The sequence below is a fragment of the Mustelus asterias genome, chromosome 20, assembly GCF_964213995.1.
Source record: "Mustelus asterias chromosome 20, sMusAst1.hap1.1, whole genome shotgun sequence".
Classification (NCBI taxonomy): Eukaryota; Metazoa; Chordata; class Chondrichthyes; order Carcharhiniformes; family Triakidae; genus Mustelus; species Mustelus asterias.
The window spans coordinates 4,641,474-4,658,522 of NC_135820.1; the positions used below are offsets into that span (position 1 = coordinate 4,641,474).

At 51.5% G+C, this 17,049-nt stretch overlaps 1 protein-coding gene across 1 annotated transcript in view; it reads right to left on the reverse strand.

The window, feature by feature from the left end:
* The window catches only part of LOC144508741 (basal cell adhesion molecule-like), a 75,567-nt gene that overhangs the window by 31,042 nt on the left and 27,476 nt on the right, over positions 1-17,049 (reverse strand). Inside the window, exons 6-11 of the mRNA XM_078237049.1 lie at positions 16,879-17,049; positions 11,438-11,562; positions 8,704-8,860; positions 5,159-5,274; positions 3,668-3,809; positions 3,403-3,530 (exon numbers count right to left, since the gene is read on the reverse strand). The exon at positions 16,879-17,049 is cut by the window's right edge and continues 12 nt beyond it. Coding sequence (XP_078093175.1) covers positions 3,403-3,530; positions 3,668-3,809; positions 5,159-5,274; positions 8,704-8,860; positions 11,438-11,562; positions 16,879-17,049 — 839 coding nt within the window. The remainder of the gene's footprint in view (positions 1-3,402; positions 3,531-3,667; positions 3,810-5,158; positions 5,275-8,703; positions 8,861-11,437; positions 11,563-16,878) is intronic.

A 17,049-nucleotide genomic window follows, 5' to 3' on the forward strand; every position in this document is an offset into this window, starting at 1 on the left:
TTGTTATCAGTGCAGGCTCGATGGGCCAAATGGCCTCCTTCTGCATGGTAGGGATTCTATCAAACACTCAGACACTCACATTACTCTGCAGCCCCCTCGCTCTCAGCCACTTTGTATAGTTACACATTCCTGGAACCTTTTACCATCCATTATTCAGCAGAGCAGGCGGAGTTGGTTCAGCCCCTTGAGCCTGTTCTGCCAATCAATGTGATCGCGGCGGAAATGTATCTTCAGTCTATCTACCAGCTTTGTGATGGTCACCTTTAATGCCCTCACTCAACTACCTGCCAAGTGAAGCCTCCCAGTCTCCACAGCGTGTGTGTGTGTGTCTGTGTCCGTGTGTGTGTCCATATGTGTGTGTGCGTGAGTAAGTGAGCGAGTGTGGAGGGAGAGTGAGTTCTCATTCCCCTGCGTCTGAGGAAGAGCTTCCTCATGTTCCCCCTGAACACGGCTCCAATTGGCTTGTCCTGTACTCCCTCCAAACCTACCCCCAGAGGAAACAGCTTCTCTCCCTCTCTCTCTGTCTCTTCATTGCAGTGTTAATGTAAGCCTACTTGTGACGAATAAATAAACTTTATCTCAAACCCTCCATCGGTGAGATCGCTCCCCCCTCAATCTTCGATATTGGAGGGAACACAAGGCTGCTCTGCACAAGTTGCCCTCGGAAAGTAACCCCCTCAGCCCCGGGGTTATTGTGGGGAGGCTGCAGGACACTCCCAGACCCAGGACAAAGATCCCCATTCCGGGGAAGGGGGCCCAGACCCCGGCCCAGCCAGACAGGCTGTGAGAAAGGCTCCATAAAGCTGCCCCATGGCATCATCGTGGGCCGCGCTGTGTTTGGCTCGAGTAAATGTCCTGGGGAAAGCTAATGCAAATCTGCCTACAATCGATAGCTGCGAATTAGCTTACTCTGAGCCTCTAATGCTGCAGAAATCCCGAGTGAGGATAAACCCATTAGCAAAGGCTCCGGAAGGCTTACAGTCAGTGCACTAAATCCATGGATGGGCGGCCAGGGAGGCTGGGGGTTTGGGAGGGGGGGCGGCGGGGGGTGGTTGCTACAGCCTACAGCAGATCCTCAATTGCCACATGTCTAACAGACTGGCAGCAGCATTGAAGAAATTGACTGCCTCTCCCAGTTCAGCAGCTCAGGTACGAGGACCGGAAAGTTCCCTCCACACTGTCCCCATCAAACACTCCCAGGACAGGAACAGCACGGTGTTAGATACAGAGTAAAGCTCCCTCTACACTGTCCCCATCAAACACTCCCAGGACAGGAACAGCACGGGGTTAAATACAGAGTAAAGCTCCCTCTACACTGTCCCCATCAAACACTCCCAGGACAGGTACAGCACGGGGTTAGATACAGAGTAAAGCTCCCTCTACACTGTCCCCATCAAACACTCCCTCGGGTGGATGGAGCTATTACAAGGGGGCATAACTATAGGGTTCGTGGTGGGAGATACAGGACGGATATCAGAGGTAGGTTCTTTACGCAGAGAGTGGTTGGGGTGTGGAATGGACTGCCTGCAGTGATAGTGGAGTCAGACACTTTAGAAACATTTAAGCGGTTATTGGATAGGCACATGGAGCACACCAGGATGATAGGGAGTGGGATAGCTTGATCTTGGTTTCAGATAAAGCTCGGCACAACATTGTGGGCCGAAGGGCCTGTTCTGTGCTGTACTGTTCTATGTTCTATGTCCCAGGACAGGAACAGCATGGGGTTAGATACAGAGTAAAGCTCCCTTTACACTGTCCCCATCAAACACTCCCAGGACAGGTACAGCACGGGGTTAGATATAGAGTAAAGCTCCCTTTACACTGTCTCCATCAAACACTCCCAGGACAGGTACAGCACGGGGTTAGATACAGAGTAAAGCTCCCTCTACACTGTCCCCATCAAACACTCTCAGGACAGACACAGCACGTGGTTAGATACAGAGTGAAGCTCCCTCTACACTGTCCCCATCAAACACTCCCAGGACAGGTGCAGCACGGGGTTAGATACAGAGTAAAGCTCCCTCTACACTGTCCCCATCAAACACTCCCAGGACAGGTACAGCACGGGGTTAGATACAGAGTAAAGCTCCCTTTACACTGTCCCCATCAAACACTCCCAGGATAGGTACAGCATGGGGTTAGATACAGAGTAAAGCTCCCTCTACACTGTCCCCATCAAACACTCCCAGGGCAGGAACACCACGGGGTTAGATACAGAATGGAGCTCCCTCTACACTGCCCCATCAAACACTCCCAGGACCGGTATAGCATGGGGTTAGATACAGACTAAAGCTCCCTCTATACTGTCCCCATCAAACACTCCCAGGACAGGTACAGCACAGGGTTAGATACAGAGTAAAGCTCCCTCTACACTGTCCCCATCAAACACTCCCAGGACAGGTACAGCACAGGGTTAGATACAGGGTAAAGCTCCCTCTACACTGTCCCCATCAAACACTCCCAGGACAGGTACAACACGGGGTTAGATACAGAGTAAAGCTCCCTCTACACTGTCCCCATCAAACACTCCCAGGACAGGTACAACACGGGGTTAGATACAGAGTAAAGCTCCCTCTACACTGTCCCCCATCAAACACTCCTCGGAGAGGACATTGAATTTGATGATTACCCATGATATATCGAATAGAACGTTGGTGAGGCCACAGCTGGAGTGCTGTGTGCAATTCTGGTCGCCACATTATAGGAAGGATGTGGTCGCACTGGAGGGGGTGCAGAGGAGATTCACCCGGATGCTGCCCGGGATGGAACATTTCAGTTATGAAGAGAGGTTGGATTGGGTCGTTTTTGTTGGAGCAGAGAAGACTGAGGGGTGACCTGATTGAGGTGTTTCTGATTATGAGGGGCATGGACAGGGTGAATAGGGAGCAGCTGTTCCCCTCAGTTGAAGGGTCAGTTACGAGGGGACACAAGTTAAAAATGAGGGGTGGGAGGTTTGGGGGGAATTGAGGAAAAACGTTTTTACTCAGAGGGTGAGGGTCTGGAATGTGCTGCCGGGGAGGGTGGTGGAGACGGGATGCCTCACATCCTCTAAAATGTCCCCGGATGAGTACTTGGCATGCTGTAACATTCAAGGCTATGGGCCAAGTGCTGGCAAATGGGGTTAGGTGGGCAGGTCAGGGCCTTTCATGCATTGGTGCAGACTCGATGGGCTGAAGGGCCTCTTCTGTGCTGTAGTATTCAGTGATACTGTGAAAATGAATGTCGGAGCAGACTCGATGGGCCGAATGGCCTCCTCCTGCTTCGAGCTTCTCTGTTTCTACGAAGCGTAACAGGATTCAAACCCTTTCCGTTGCGGACTGGGTGTCCCCATCAGGAGGCCCTTCAGCCCTTCTGGCCTGTTCTATCCCAGCCTCTTTGGTTACCTTGCCCGGAGGTACCTACTTGGTTCTTGTCCACGTTCCACGTGATCTTGGGCGTCGGGTGCCCGGAGGCGACGCAGGTGAGTGTGACCTTCTCTCCTTCCTTGTGTACGATCACCTCAGGTGGGCTGTGCTGCACTGATGGCTTCCCTGTGGGTGCGGGGTGGGGGTAAACGCAGTGGTTAGAATCGCTTGGGGATGGCTTTTACAGACGGCAGACCCCCGCCCCCCCCCGCCCCACCACCCGCACCCCGCAGCTCAAGTACCCTCACCCGCAGCGATCTCACCTTCGACAAACACTTGGAGTTGCTGTGTTTTGACAAGGCCGCTGATGGAGGGGGCAATGGCTTCACACACGTACGTGCCGCTACTCCTGTAGTTGACCTTGTGTAAGGACAGCGTGCCCGAGCGAGAGACCAGCTCCTTGCCCTGCCAGGGAACACAAATCCAAATTCCTCGGTCAGGACAGCAAACACCAGAGGGTCCGGATGCTTCCCCGTTCTTTGCGGGTACACAGCAGAGTGGGCAAGTGAGCGGATCAGTAATCCAGAGTCCTGGAGAACTGGGTTCAAATCCCCCCCCCCGCACAACCCAGGGAATGTTTACTCCTTCACTGACAGAACCCCGGCTGAAAGAAAATATGGCTCACCTCAATATTGATGAACATGAACATAACTGGGATCGAACTGGGGTAGCACGGTGGCACAGTGGTTAGCACTGCTGCCTCACAGCGGCACAGTGGTTAGCATTGCTGCCTCACAGCGCCAGGGACCCGGGTTCGATTCCCGGCTTGGGTCACTGTGCAGAGTTTGCACGTTCTCCCCGCGTCTGCGTGGGTTTCCTCCGGGTGCTCCGGTTTCCTCCCACAGTCTGAAAGACGTGTTGGTTAGATGCATTGACCCGAACAGGTGCCGGACTGTGGCGACTGGGGGATTTTCACAGTAACTTCATTGCAGTGTTAGTATGAGCCTACTCATGACACTAATCAATAAACTTTACACAGGCTGTTGTAAAATGCGGAGAGTAATGAAACTGAGATAAGTGGAAGTAAATTCCTAATCCCACATTCATCCCAGAATGACCAATCATCACTGCTCGGTGCAGTTGGCAAGATGTCGCACAATACATGGCGTACGGGTGGCATGGTGGCACAGTGGTTAGCACTGCTTCCTCACAGCGCCGGGGACCCGGGTTCGATTCCCGGCTTGGGCCACTGTCTGTGTGGAGTTTGCAAGATCCCCCCGTATCCATGTGGGTTTCCTCCGGGTGCTCCGGTTTCCTCCCACAGCCTGAAGATATGCAGGTTTGATGCTAAATTGCCCCTTAGTGTCAGGGGGACTAGCTGGGATAAATGCATGGGGTTACGGGAATCGGGCCTGGGTGAGGCTCAAAGGGCCGAATGGCCTCCTCCTGCATTGGAGAGATTCTATAATTCTATGATCCTTTCGGGAAGGAAATCTGCCGCCCTTCCCGGGGTCTGGCCTATACGTGACTCCAGAGCCATGCAGCTAACTCCAACCTGTCAGAGAGGAAAACAGAGACCCCACACGGGTTCAGCAGGAGCGAGGGGAATCGCTCACACCTCCATAAACAGCCCCGAGGAGGCATCGAAACAAGGCCCCATCCCCCTGGGGGCAGTTTAGCCCAGAACGGTGCGTTCTGTATCCAGAGCCGCACGGATACCGGCTTTCCTATTCCGGGGGCTGGGGGGATGCCGCTTCACCACAGCGAGCCGGGATAGTGACGCGACCGGCTTTTGTCGACAATGGATAACGAACCTTTCTCCACATGATCTTGGGGGTCACCGATCCCTGAGTGACGCAGGAAACCTGGATGTCTCCCTCACGACGTACAGTAATCGGTCCCTCGGGATTGAACACAAGAGGGTCCAGGTCTGATCCAATGAGGGTGAGCGTGGCGGGGGGAGGAGCGGGGGAAGAGAGAGACAGAGAGACATGGTCAGAGGCGGTTACAGAAAACTTACTTTACCCTCCATGTCCCTCCCTCTCTCCCCCTCCCTCCCTCTCTCTACCTCACTCTCCTTTTCTCCCTCCTTCCCTCTCTTCCTCCCTCCTTTTCCCTCCCTCCCCCCTCTCAATCCCCATCTCTCTCTCCCTCCCTCTCCCACATGCCCTCCCTTTTCCTCCCTCCCTCTCTCTCCATCCCTCTCTTCCCCTCCGTCCCTCTCCCATGCTCCCTCCCTCTCTCTCTCTCCCTCCCTCTCTCCCCCCCACTCTCCCTCCCAACCTCCCTCTTCCACTCTCCCTCACTCTCTCTCTATCCCTCCCTTCCTTTCCCTCCCTCTCTCTCTCTCCATCTCTCTCTCCCTCTCTCTCCGCCACTCTCCCTCCCTTCTTCCCTCCCTCTCCCACTCTCCTTCCCTCTCTCTCCCTTTCCCTCACTCTCTCTGTCCATCTCTCTCTCCCTTCCTCTCTCTCCCTCCCCCTCTATCTCTCCCTCCCTCCCTTTCCCCCCCTCTCTCTCTCTTTCCCACCCTCTCTCTCTCTCCATCTCTCTCTCCCTCCCTCTATCTCCCTCCCCATCTCTCCCACTCTCCCTCCCTCTCCCTCTTTCTCCCACCCTCCCTTCCTCTTCCGCTCTCACTATCTCTCCCACTCTCCCTCCCTTGCCCCCTCTCCCCCTCACTCTCTCTCTCTCTGTATGAGGGAGCACGCTGCCCTCACCGCGCCTCCACACCTGACTTCTGTACCACATGGTTGGCCGTATCTGAGGTGTGGAGCCCAAGGCCTTCGGCCTCCTGTGACTCCTCCAGCCCCCAGTTTGCGTGCAGTTGTCGCCGCCCAAACTTCCCATGATGCTCAGGGTCGCTGGCTCCGATTGGGAAGCTGTGTAAGAGGCCAGACACTTGATATCCCTCTGCCCCACCAACACAACCTAATCCCCCACCCATCCACCTCCCCAATCTCCCACCAATGGGGGTCTCCAGTTTGGCAATGCCCGGCCACTTACTGTGTCCACAAGTCTGTGAGATGGCAGAACAAAAGACGTAGGCCATTCGGCCCATCAGGCACATTCCTCCATTCAACGAGATGGAGACTGATCTGATACTCTCGCAATTGGAGAGCGAGCAAGTGCTCCCATCACCCAATCGGATGACGCCAGATTCTTTCCCTCATAGTTTCTAAATTATCTAACCCCATCTCCCCCACAGCCAATCACCAACCCTCCCCCCTCACCTCTGCCCATGTGACTTTCTCATGAACAAAGCCCAGTCCATCGCGCAAACCAGCCTCCCATCCATTGACTCTATCTACACTTCCCACTGCCTCGGGAAAAGCAGCCAGCATAATTAAGGACCCCAGGCACCCCGGACATTCTCCCTTCCACCTTCTTCCATTGGGAAAAAGATACAAAAGTCTGAGGTCACGTACCAACTGACTCAAGAACAGCTTCTTCCCTGCTGCTGTCAGACTTTTGAATGGACCTACCTCGCATTAAGTTGATCTTTCTCTACACCCTAGCTATGACTGTAACACTACATTCTGCACTCTCTCCTTTCCTTCTCCCCTATGTACTCTATGAACAATATGCTTTGTCTGCATAACGCGCAAGAAACAATACTTATCACTGTATCCCAATACATGTGACAATAATATATCAAATGAATTAAAAATGCCCTGTCAGAATCTGTGACCCCACTGCTTGGCAAGGCCTTCCAGAGAGCGGGGGCCTCTAACGAGGGAGCCTCAAGCTCCCCCCACAAGGCCGGTCCAAGGTTTAAACAGAAATGAAGAAATCCTTAGCCCGATGATAGTTATTCTCTGTCTCAACATCAGTAACACGCAACTGCAGCTTGGAGAGTGAGTCTACCAACCTCCCCTCACCCAGCAAATCCTTCTCTCCTGTTTTCAACAACCTGTATTTATACAGCGCCGTTAACTTTGCTGAAACAAAACAAGGTTCTCCACAGAAGCAAATTTTCAAACAAACAGAATTCGACCTCGGGAGAGGCAAGGAGATATCAGGGACTACTGTTCAAAAGCTCAGTGAAAGAGGGAATGTGTTAAAGAAGGAGAGAGGGAGGGAAAATATAACGGAGAGGGAGAAAGATGGAGAGGTTTAGGGGGGAGTTCCAGAGCTTAGGGCCCACCGGGCAGCTGGAGGCACGGCCGCTAATGTTGGATCGATGGGAATCAGGGGATGCTCAAGAGGCTGGGATTAGAGGATTGCAGAGATCGCGGAGGATTATCGAGGCTGGAGGAGGTTACAGAGATAGGGAGGGTTGTAGGGGCTGGAGGAGGTTACAGAGATAGGGATGGGTGTAGCGGCTGGAGGAGGTTACAGAGATAGGGAGGTTTGTAGGGACTTGAGGAGGTTACAGAGATAGGGAGGGTTGTAGGGACTGCAGGAGGTTACAGAGATAGGGAGGGTTGTAGGAGTTGGAGGAGGTTACAGAGTTAGGGAGGGGTGTAGGGGCTGGAGGAGGTTACAGAGATATGGAGGGTTGTAGGGGCTGGAGGAGGTTACAGAGATAGGGACGGGTGTAGCGGCTGGAGGAGGTTACAGAGATAGGGAGGTTTGTAGGGACTTGAGGAGGTTACAGAGATAGGGAGGGTTGTAGGGGCTGGAGGAGGTTACAGAGATAGGGAGGGTTGTAGGGGCTGGAGGAGGTTAAAGGGATAGGAAGGGTTGTTGGGGCTGGAGGAGGTTATAGAGATAGGGAGGGTTGTAGGAGCTGGAGGAGGTTACAGAGACAGGGAGGGTTGTAGGGGCTGGAGGAGGTTACAGAGATAGGGAGGGGTGTAGGGGTTGGAGGAGGTTACAGAGATAGGGAGGGTTATAGGGGCTGAAGGCAGTTACAGAGATAGGGAGGGTGTAGGGGCTGGAGGAGGTTACAGAGATAGGGAGGGGTGTAGGGGCTGGAGGAGGTTACAGAGATAGGGAGAGGGTCAATGGTGAATTTGAACATAAGGATGAGATATATAAGACAGGTGATTATAGATGTGGTGACTAAATGGTGCTGTGTGTAAGTGCCATGAATAGCAGCTAATTTAGGGAGAGGTGTGTGATACAGACATACCCTCACGCTGCTCCCTGCCCCCCCATCATCCTAATTTCCCCCCACCCTCACACCCCTCTCCCTTCTGCCCCCCGCACTCTGATTTACTCTCGCACTCTCTCTCCAGTCCCAATGACTTGACCATCTCGTGTCGACATCGAACCCCCAGCCCGCTACTCTGCACCACCCACAACCCCCCTCTCCCCCGGCAAATAGCCGGCAGGCGTGAGACAGTGTGTGTGAGGCGGGCGAGGGAGTGAGCGTTGTCTGGTAGGATTGGCGAGGGTTCAGATTGCTACTTACAATTCACAAAAATGCTGATGTCTTTTTTCAGAACCACTTCACTGGGGGCATCAAAATCCAGAGCCTCGCACCGGTACTGGCCACTTTGTTCTTTTGTTAGGTTCTTCAGAACAAGAATTCCATCCTTGCTCCCGCTCAGTTCCATCTCCTCATCCCCCTGTGGAGAAGATGAATGAAATGTGAGGTTATTGACTTTGGAAGCAAAAACAAGGCGGCAGATTCCTACCTGAATGGCTGTAAATTGGGAGAGGGGAGTGTGCAGGGGGACCTGGGTGTCTTTGTGCACCAGTCACTGAAGGTAAGGATGCAAGTTCAGCAAGCGTAAAGAAGGCAAATGGTCTGTTGGCCTTCATTGCAAGAGATTTTGAGTACAGGAGCAAGAGATGTGTTGTTGCAATTCTACAGGGCCTTGGTGAGGCCACACCAAGAGTATTGTGATGTGGAGATGCTGGCGTTGGACTGGGTGGGCACAGTACGAAGTTTCACAACACCAGGTTAAAGTCCAACAGGTTTATTTAGGAACACAATCTTTTGGAGCGCTGCGGCATGGTGGCACAGTGGTTAGCACTACTGCCTCACGGCTCCAGGGAGCTGGGTTCGATTCCCGGCTTGGGTCACTGTCTGTGCGGAGTTTGCACGTTCTCCCTGTGTCTGCATGGGTTTCCCCCGGGTGCTCCGGTTTCCTCTCACAGTCCAAGGATGTGTAGGTTAGGTGCATTGGCCATGCTAAATTGCCCCTTCGTGTCCTGGGATGCGTAAATTAGAGCGATTAGCGGGTTAAATATGTGGGGTTACAGGAATAGGGCCTAGGTGGGCTTGCTATTGGTGCAGACTCAATGGACCAAATGTATGGATTCTAGGATTCTATGTTCCTTCATCAAGTGAGTCCAAGAATATTATGCGCAGTTTTGGTCTCCTTTTCTGAGGAAGGATGCTCTTGCTCTCGAGGGAGTGCAGCAAAGGTTTACCAGGCTGATTCCGGGATGTGGGACTGATGTCTGAAGAGAGATTGATGAGGTTAGGATTGTTTTCGCTAGAGTTCAGATGAATGAGGGGGTGGATTTCATAGAGACTTATAAAATTCTAACAGGACTAGACAGGATAGATGCAGGGGGGATGTTCCCGATGGTGGGGAAGTCCAGAACCAGGGGTCACAGTCTGAGGATTCGGGGTATACCATTTAGGACAGAGGTGAAGAGACATTTCTTCACCCAAAGAGTGGTGAGCCTGTGGAATTCATTACCACGGGAAGTAGTTGATGCCAAAACATTAAATGTATTCAAGAGGTGGCTGGATATAGCACTTGGGGTGAATGGGATCAAAGGTTATGGGGAGAAAGCAGGATTATGCTATTGAGTTGGACGATCAGCCATGATGGTGATGAATGGTGGAGCAGGCTCGAAGGGCCGAATGGCCTCCTCTTGCTCCTATCTTCTATGTTTCTATGTTTCTAATCACATCAACAACACAACAAAAACTTCCCAACAGAATCACACAGACCCAGACCGAGAGATTAACTCAAACAAACCACCCCAAATTCACCGGAACATTGTCAACCAGCACTGCAACGCAATCAATAAATTACTGTCACACTGTGGTGTGGCACTGTGGCACAGTGGTTAGCTCTGCTGTCTCACAGCGCCAAGGACATGGGTTCGATTCCCGGCTAGGGTCACTGTCTGTGCGGAGTCTGTATATTCTCCCTGTGTCTGCGTGGGTTTCCTCCGGTTGCTCTGGTTTCCTCTCACAGTCCGAAAGATGTGCAGGTTAGGTGCATTGGCCATGCTAAATTCTCCCTCCGTGTTTTCTTTTATTCGTGGGACATGGGCGTCACTGACTGGCCAGCAGTTATTGCCCATCCCTAGTTGCCCTTGAGAAGGTGGTGGTGAGCTGCCTTCTTGAATCGCTGCAGTCCATGTTCTGTGGGTTGACCCACAATGCCGTTAGGGAGGGAATTCCAGGATTTTGATCCAGCGACAGTGTACCCAATTGGACGAGATGATTTTCACAGTAGCTTCATTGCAGTGTTAATATAAGCTTACTTGTGACACGAATAAATAAACTTAAACTATCAATAAATCACTGGAACATGTAGAATCCCGACAATGCAGAAGGAGGCCATTCAGCCCATCGAGTCTGCACCAATAATCCCACCCTCGTCCTATCCCCATAACCCTAAGAGGCAATTTAGCATGGCCAATCCAACTAACCTGCACGTCTTTCAGGCTGTGGGAGGAAACCGGAGCACCCGGAGGAAACCCACACAGACACAGGGAGAACATGCAGGCTCCACACAGACAGTGACCCAAGGCCGGGAATCGAACCCGGGTCCTTGGCGCTGTGAGGCAGCAGTGCCAACCACTGTGCCACATGGTGAACCCCTCTGCCATTGCCCCAACACCAGTCTGCCCACTCTCACTCCCCTACCCCCTTGCGATCAGCTCCCTCTCCCTGAGAGGGAAACGCCTCCACCCTCACTAAGTGCCCCTCTACCCCTCCATTCCCCTCACCCCCTGGGCACTCCCCCCCCCCCCCCCCTCCACCATCCTCAGTCCCCACCCTCACACCCTGCACCCTTCTGTCCCCTGCACTCTGATTTACCCCCACACTCTCTGGTCAGTCCCAATGACTTGCCACTGCACCCCTAACCCGCTACTCCGCACCACCCAGAAGCCCCCCTCTCTCCCCCGCAGCAATCACTGGCTCCCCTCCTCCATCCTCTCCCGTCACGCACCTCAAGTTTGTAGAAGACGTAGTCGGGTTGCGGGAAGCCATCGGCCGAGCAGTGGAGAGTGACATCATCGCCTTCCTTCAATATGGCGTCCGACGTGACATTGAAGGTCACGACCTCCGTGTGATCTGATAGAGAAAGGAATGGAGGGGGGGGGTGAGTGTACGGTCAGTGTTGTTGTACTCCCCGATCGCCAATTAACTCAATCCCCCGCACCCCTCCCTCCCGTGCTTCTCCCCAACTCATTCTTCATCCACCAACAGAATCCCCCCAACCATGCATCAATGCCACAATGCTACTCAGCCATCTTGTCACCCTCGCTCCCCTGAGCCAATAGAAATCCTCTCATCTCACTCTTAAAAGTCCAGAATGTACAGTTTTAATCGGCGTTGGGTCCATTCATTCGTCTGAACAGATGAGGGCGCAGCACTTGGTACGAGTTTTAAAATCGTTTTCACTTCATAGAAATCATAGAAACCCTACAGTGCAGAAGGAGGCCATTCGGCCCATCGAGTCTGCACTGACCACAATCCCACCCAGGCCCTACCCCACATATTTTACCCGCTAATCCCTCTAACCTACGCATCTCAGGACTCTAAGGGGCAATTTTTAACCTGGCCAATCAACCTAACCCGCACATCTTTGGACTGTGGGAGGAAACTGGAGCACCCGGAGAAAACCCACGCAGACACGAGGAGAATGTGCAAACTCCACACAGACAGTGACCCGAGCCGGGAATCGAACCCAGGACCCTGGAGCTGTGAAGCAGCAGTGCTAACCACTGTGCTACCGTGCCGCCCACGGATCTTGTTGAACAGATCCTAAAAAGATTAACATGACTGAAGCGAAAGGAAAACAAACTTGGAGACTGGCTTCTCACACTGAAACTGAACTGACACACCATAAAAGCAAAATATATTTCCACCCTTATCTTGTTATTGGAAGTGTTTTTCGCAGGCAGTCTCCGTCTGGAAAATCAATCCGTGCAGTTGCTGTTATGGGAAACTGTTGTTTGCCTGCATTGTGTACCCTTCAGGAATGCAGTCAACGTTTAGCTAACCCATCATGCCTTCTGGTTCTACATATAGTCAAGCCAACTCAATTGTTAAGCTCGGCAGAGTTAGTTGCACAGGTAGAAATATCTTAAAATGAAGTCTTTGCGTAGACTGAAGCAAACAGGGCAAAGCATACACAGGATCTCTCAATCGGGTGGGCTGGGGAAGGAGCAAGAGTTCAAGATCTACACTCCCCTTTGCGTGAGGATGTCTTTTCTGACAGTTGTTCCCCCCTGAATGTGACGTGGCAACAATGTTAAAGTTCCACCCTCCCCCCGCCCCCCGTAACCCTCCCCAACACTCACACTGCCCAAGCCCCAGCAAGTATAGAGGGATATGGGATTTAAGAGGCATGGTTAGTAAGTTTGCAGATGACCCCAATATTGGTGGCATAGTGGACAGTGAAGAATGTTGTTTAGGATTGCAACAGGATCTTGATCAATTGGGCCTTTTTTTGAGGAAGTGACAAAAACGGTTGATGAAGGAAGGGCCGTGGATGTCGTCTATATGGATTTCAGTAAGGCATTTGACAAAGTCCCACATGGCAGGTTGGTTAAGAAGGTTAAGGCTCATGGGATATAAGGAGAAGTGGCTAGATGGGTGGAGAACTGGCTTGGCCATAGGAGACAGAGGGTAGTGGTCGAAGGGTCTTTTTCCGGCTGGAGGTCTGTGACCAGTGGTGTTCCGCAGGGCTCTGTACTGGGACCTCTGCTATTTGTGATATATATAAATGATTTGGAAGAAGGTGTAACTGGTGTAATCAGCAAGTTTGCGGATGACACGAAGATGGCTGGAATTGCAGATAGCGAAGAGCATTGTCGGGCAATACAGCAGGATATAGATAGGCTGGAAAATTGGGCGGAGAGGTGGCAGATGGAATTTAATCCGGATAAATGCGAAGTGATGCATTTTGGAAGAAATAATGTAGGGAGGAGTTATACAATAAATGGCAGAGTCATCAGGAGTATAGAAACACAGAGGGACCTAGGTGTGCAAGTCCACAAATCCTTGAAGGTGGCAACACAGGTGGAGAAGGCGGTGCAGAAGGCATATGGTATGCTTGCCTTTATAGGACGGGGTATAGAGTATAAAAGCTGGAGTCTGATGATGCAGCTGTATAGAACGCTGGTTAGGCCACATTTGGAGTACTGCGTCCAGTTCTGGTCGCCGCACTACCAGAAGGACGTGGAGGCATTGGAGAGAGTGCAGAGAAGGTTTACCAGGATGTTGCCTGGTATGGAGGGTCTTAGCTATGAGGAGAGATTGGGTAGACTGGGGTTGTTCTCCTTGGAAAGACGGAGAATGAGGGGAGATCTAATAGAGGTATACAAGATTATGAAGGGTATAGATAGGGTGAACAGTGGGAAGCTTTTTCCCAGGTCGGAGGTGACGATCACGAGGGGTCACGGGCTCAAGCTGAGAGGGGCGAAGTATAACTCAGACATCAGAGGGACGTTTTTTACACAGAGGGTGGTGGGGGCCTGGAATGCGCTGCCAAGTAGGGTGGTGGAGGCAGGCACGCTGACATTGTTTAAGACTTACCTGGATAGTCACATGAGCAGCCTGGGAATGGAGGGATACAAACGATTGGTCTAGTTGGACCAAGGAGCGGCACAGGCTTGGAGGGCCGAAGGGCCTGTTTCCTGTGCTGTACTGTTCTTTGTTCTTTGTTCTTTGGGCCAGTGGGCTGATGAATGGCAGATGTTAATTTGGATAAATGTGAGGTGATGCATTTTGGTAGATTGAAGCAGGGTAGGACTTACTCAGTTAATGGTAGGGCGTTGGGGAGAGTTGCAGAACAAAGAGATCGAGGGGTACAGGTTCATAACTCCTTGAAAGTGGAGTCACAGGTAGACAGGGTGGCATTCGACATGCTTGGTTTCATTGGTCAGAACATTGAAAACAGGAGTTGGGACGTCTTGTTGAAGTTGTACAAGACATTGGTAAGGCCACTCTTGGAATACTGTGTACGTTCTGGTCACCCTATTATAGAAAGGATATCATTAAACTAGAAAGAGCACAGAAAAGATTTACTGGGATGCTACTGGGATTTGGTGGTTTGAGTTATATAAGGAGAGGCTGGATAGACTGGGACTTTTTTCTCTGGAGTGTAGGAGGCTGAGGGGTGATCTTATAGAGGTCTATAAAATAATGAGGGGCACAGATCAGCCAGATAGTCAACATCTTTTCCCAAAGGTAGGGAAGTCTAAAACGAGAGGGCATAGGTTTAAGGTGAGAGGGGAGAGATACAAAAGTGTTCAGAGGGACAATTCTTTTACACACAGGGTGGTGAGTGTCTGGAACGAGCTGCCAGAGGTAGTAGTAGAGGCGGGTACAATTTTGTCTTTTGAAAAGCGTTTAGACAGGTACATGGGTACGATGGGTATAGAGGGATATGGGCCAAATGCGGGCAATTGGGATTAGCTAAGTGGTTAAAAAAAAGGGCAGCATGGACAAGTTGGGTCATGCTGTACATTTCTATGAAGGAACAGTTTCTCACTGCCAACCCTATCACTGTAATACGTTAAGCCTCTTATCTCGCTCATTCCCCCAACCCTGAACCCGAAGGCCAGGAAGCAACCCACTGGACTCTGCAGTCAGCAGCACTGCCCCCGCCTCTCAACCCCACCACCCTGCCCTCCCCCCACCCCCGCCGTCCCCGCCCCCCATCCTACCCCCACCTATCATAAAACCTTCGTTAGCTCCCTCCCACCAACAATCTCTCCTCGTCCCTCCACTCGGACACTATAGTTAAGAAAGCCCACCAACGCCTCTACTTTCTCAGGAGGCTAAGGAAATTTGGCATGTCCGCTACAGCGCTCACCAACGTCTACAGATGCACCATAGAAAGCATTGTGCCCGGATGTTTCACAGCTTGGTGAGATTCCTGCTCTGACCAAAACCGCAAGAATCTACAAAGGGTTGTGAAGATAAGAACATCATAACTAAGAGCAGGAGTAGGCCATCTGGCCCCTCGAGCCTGCTCCACCATTCAATAAGATCATGGCTGATCTTTTCGTGGACTCAGCTCCACTCACCCGCCCGCTCACCATAACCCTTAATTCCTTTACTGTTCAATAATTTATCTATCTTTGCCTTAAAAACATTCAATGAGGTAGCCCCAACTGCTTCACTGGGCAGGGAATTCCACAGATTCACAACCCTTTGGGTGAAGAAGTTTCTCCTCAACTCAGTCCTAAATCTGCTTCCCCTTATTTTGAGGCCATACCCCCGAGTTCGAGTTTCACCTGCCAGTGGAAACAACTTCCCTGCTTCTATCTTATCTATTCTCTTCATAATCTCATATGTTTCTATAAGATCTCCCCGCATTCTTCTGAATTCCACTGAGTATAGCCCCAGTCTACTCAGTCTCTCCTCATAAGCCAACCCTCTCAACTCCGGAATCAACCGAGTGAATCTCCTCTGCACCCCCTCCAGTGCAGCCCATCACTCAAACCAGCCCCCCCATCTATTGACTCCGCCTACACTTCCCGCTGCCATGGAAGAGCAGCCAGCATAATCAGGGAGCCAACGCACCCTGGACATTCTCTCTTCCACCTTCTTCTGTCAGGAAAAAGATACAAAAGTCGGAGGATATGTACCAACCGACTCAAGAACAGCTTCTTCCCTGCTGCTGTCAGACTTTTGAATGGACTTACCTCGCATTAAGTTGATCTTTCTCTGCATTCTAACTGTGACTGTAACACTACATTCTGCACTCTCTCGTTTCCTTCTCTATGAATGGTATGCTTTGTTTGTATGGCGTGCAAGAAACAATACTTTTCACTGTATCCCAATACATAGGGGCAGCATGGTGGCACAGTGATTAGTACCGCTGCTTCACAGCGCCAGGGACCCGGGTTCGATTCCCAGCTTGGGTCACTGTCTGTGCGGAGTCTGCATGTTCTCCCCGTGTCTGCGTGGGTTTCCTCCGGGTGCTCCGGTTTCCTTCCACATTCTGAAAGACATGCTGGTGAGGTGCATTGGCCCGATGTGGCAATGAGGGGACTTACTCAGTAGCTTCATTGCAATGTTAATGTAAGCCTTACGTGACTGATAAATAAACTTTAACTTCATGTGACAATAATAAATCAAATCAAATCAGATCGCGTACTGACCGACTCAAGTGCAGCTTCTTCCCTGCTGCTGTCAGACATTTGAATGGACCTACCTTATATTAAGTAGATCTTTCTCTACACCTAGCTGTGACTGTAACGCTACAACCTGCACCCTCTCCTTACCTTCTCTCCTATGTACTCTATGAACAGTATGCTTTGTCGGCATAGCGCGCAAGAAACAATACTTCTCACGATATTCCAATACATGTGACAATAATAAATCAAATCAAATCCCCCACAGCGCTCCCAGAAAGCAGGTGTTATCACTCACAGTGTAGGGTGATTTGGAATGGTTCAGAATCCAGAGTATACTGCATTCCTTTCATCATCTGATAGTGAACCTGGCAGCGATATTCCGAGTCCTTGTCAGCCTTGGATGGCTTGAAGTAGAGTTTATTGGTCACAGTGTACAGCCCACTCGCCTCCTTCACCACGCGAGACA